Below are 3,140 nucleotides of genomic sequence, written 5' to 3' on the forward strand. Positions count from 1 at the left end.
TGCTCTGGGCAATTCCCTCCTGAGTGTGGCTGGTTCCTGTGACTCGCTTCTAACACAGAGAATACAGAAAAAGCAACAGGATAGACATGATTACGCATACATGATTATGTTGATGAAGAATGTAATGTCCGTCTTGCCAAGAGACTCTCTCTCTTGGCGGCTCTGATGAAGCAAACCGCCACCCTGTGGAAAGGGACATGCAGCAGGCACTGAGGCCTCAGTTCCGTCACCAGCAAGGAACTGGATGCTGCCAATGACCATGTGAGCATGGATGTGCGTCCTTCTCCTCACATGTGAACCCAGCAACGCCGATCACAGTCTTGCAAAGGATCCAGCCAAGCTGTGCCTGGACTCCTAACTGCAGAAAATGTGAGCTAACAAATGTGTGTTCTTTTAAGTCGTTAGTTGGTGGGAAATTGTTACACAGCAACAGATAACTAACACACTTGTTTATGTAATTCCTGCATTAGAAGGTAAGCTCCAGGAGGGAGGCCAGGGACCTTTCTTTTTTTTTTTTTTTTTCTTTTTTCTGTCCTTTTTGAGACCGGCCGCACCGCGCTCAGCCAGTGAGTGCTGTGAGTGCACCGGTCATCCCTATATAGGATCCGAACCCATGGCGGGAGCGCTGCTGCGCTCCCAGCGCCGCACTCTCCCAAGTGCGCCACAGGCTCAGCCCCAGGGACCTTTCCATTCATCATTACTGAAGCCTCAGAACCCAGCTGGGTAGACACTTGCATGAAGGAAAGAAAATCAGTAACTGCTTATACCCCCACGGCACTGGCAGGATAGGCAGTTCTTGTTCTCTAATGCAGGTAAATCCACCTTCAGTGCCAAGTGTGGCTGAATGTCATGGGATGCGGAAATGTTTCAGTACCAGATAAAGGCCTTTATGCCCCACGGTGGCAACAAGCAGCATCTGTTTTTGTCTGCCCAGCAAACATTTCCTTTTCTCCTGATACTCCTTTCAGAAACTCCTCCTGTCTCTTTGCACCCCAGGATCCCCACCCCAAATGGAACCAGGGGGCTGACCTACCTCCATCCCTGGCTCGTGCATGGACACATCCCAGTCCTGCCCTATCAGCATATTCCATCCTCCTGGCCACTGCTATTGGTTCAGGGTTGTTCACATGAGCCAAGTCTGTCCAAGCAGAGCCAAACCCATAATATTTGCATGTACTGCTGGAAAAGAGCAGCTTTCTTGCCCAGTACAGAGAGCTAACTAGAGCTGCTGGGACCTCCACCGGGGCGGGTCTGCCTGCAAGAGTGACTCACACTGAGAAAAGGAGTGCTGAGAGAGGGAGGGTGAGAGATGCCTAATGACACCGCCTGAGCCCCCGGATCTAGCTGTGCCCGGAGATCTACTTTTTGGTTAAGAGAAACAAATCCCTCCCACCCCCACCCCACCTTTTTTAAAGCAACTCTGAATTGGATGTATATCACTAGCAACCCAGGATTGGCCATGCAATAGACAGAGAAGGAACAGGCAGGTTGGATGTATAGAGAAGGGGGGTGGCGGGGAGAAAGGGTAAAAGAAAAAAGCCCACCTAAGTAAAAATTTCATAAAATGCTATAGCAAATAAACCACTGATGTAGATTTCCCACAGGCTGTTTTATTTTTACTCTGTAGTTCTTCAGCATTTTTTTTTTTTGAAGAAGAAATGGCTTAACATGACAAGTTCTTTAAAACAATACAAAAGTAGCAAGTGCAAATATTTAAAAACTTAACAGCACTCAGTAGTACTGTTAAGTACTATTATAATTATATGTTATATATTATTATTATAATAGTAACAGTGAAACTACACCTTTAGAATTTTTCAAAAAGATTCTTGGCCACAAAGTTAGCTTAGACTCTATTTTCCACCTTCAAGAGCCCATTATTCCCAAGCCTTCTGATAGAAAGCGAGTAAGGCAGGAGAGCTTGCTCCGTTTGGGATTTTTTTTTTTTTTTTTACCTCTTGTTTCACAAGTAAGAAAATAAACAGCTTTCCTCATTTGTAAAAACAAAACAGAAATGACCCACTGTTGCCCCCAATGGAGCCCTTGGACACAAGCCCTGAGGCTCTGGGGTCAAGTGGCAGGGCTGTAGAGGCCCAGGACCCTGCCAAGGTCAAGTCTGCACACTTGGGGCGTGGGAGCAAAAGGCAGGGTGAGCTGTCAGGCCATCGCACTTCTCTACTGATTCTCCATGTGAGGGTGGGTCTGATGAGAGAACCAACCCAAAAGCAACAAGACCCCCAAATTGGCCACTGTGGGATCCTACAAACTGTAAGTGAAAGAGCTAAAAGACAAGTCCAAGGAGTGCTTGACTGCCCAGCCCCTACTCTGAGTCATAATCTCGAGGGTGAGTATGATCCAACAGCTGTTCAGAGATGCTTGGAAAAAAGCACTGGTTCCATCAATTGAGCTGGTCATTCCTGGTAGAGCCCCTCAAAGTCTGCGGACTTCACGGCCAGTGGACAGTCGCCACTAGGATTTTGCTGGGTCAGTAATCTGTGTGGTAACAAGAGGAAATGGTTAGCTCTGGGGACTGTTTAAAGAGCAATGCTGAGAGTACACACAGCTGAATACATGACAGTCTTTGCTGGTTTATTTTATTTGTAGCTGCTTCTTGCAACCACACCAGATTCGTGGCTTGTACCCATTTTACAGATGAGGAAACTGAGGGCATGGGAGGTTAAAAAGACTGGGTTTGGGTTAAGGTTATGTCCCCTTTCTCCATTCTAATTTGAGGATTGCATTTTCCCCCACTTGTCTGTGTCCTCAACACCAATCCAGTGAGAAAGGCAGCTCTATCAGCTATTGCTGTTAATCTTTTACTGTGCCTAATTTACAAGTTAAACTTTATCATAGATATGTACGCATAGGGAAAAAACAGTGTATAAGAGAATTCAGTACTATCTGTGGTTTCAGGCCTCCCCCATGGATAAGAGGGACTACTGTATTTTCATAATAACGTAACATATCATATGCCTTTTTCATTCTCATTCTCTCACAAGGGAACACTTGAGTTTCTCATATTATATTTGAAAGATCTACATGACTCAATGAACCAATATTTTCCAAATGACCAATGCATGAAGTTACAAAATTTTGCATGGTAGAGATCCATTTAAATGCAACTGGGTTTTAATATATCA

The 3,140-nt window shown here is 45.4% G+C and overlaps 1 protein-coding gene across 1 annotated transcript in view; it reads right to left on the bottom strand.

Moving 5' to 3' along the window:
- Positions 1–1,588: 1,588 nt before the first annotated feature.
- TMEM159 (transmembrane protein 159) overlaps positions 1,589–3,140 on the bottom strand; it is a 16,971-nt gene continuing 15,419 nt past the window's right edge. Inside the window, exon 5 of the mRNA XM_008591730.1 lies at positions 1,589–2,493. Coding sequence (XP_008589952.1) covers positions 2,412–2,493 — 82 coding nt within the window. The 3' untranslated portion in view covers positions 1,589–2,411. The remainder of the gene's footprint in view (positions 2,494–3,140) is intronic.

Source organism: Galeopterus variegatus, unplaced genomic scaffold (genome assembly GCF_000696425.1).
Source record: "Galeopterus variegatus unplaced genomic scaffold, G_variegatus-3.0.2 Scaffold7227, whole genome shotgun sequence".
NCBI lineage: Eukaryota > Metazoa > Chordata > Mammalia > Dermoptera > Cynocephalidae > Galeopterus > Galeopterus variegatus.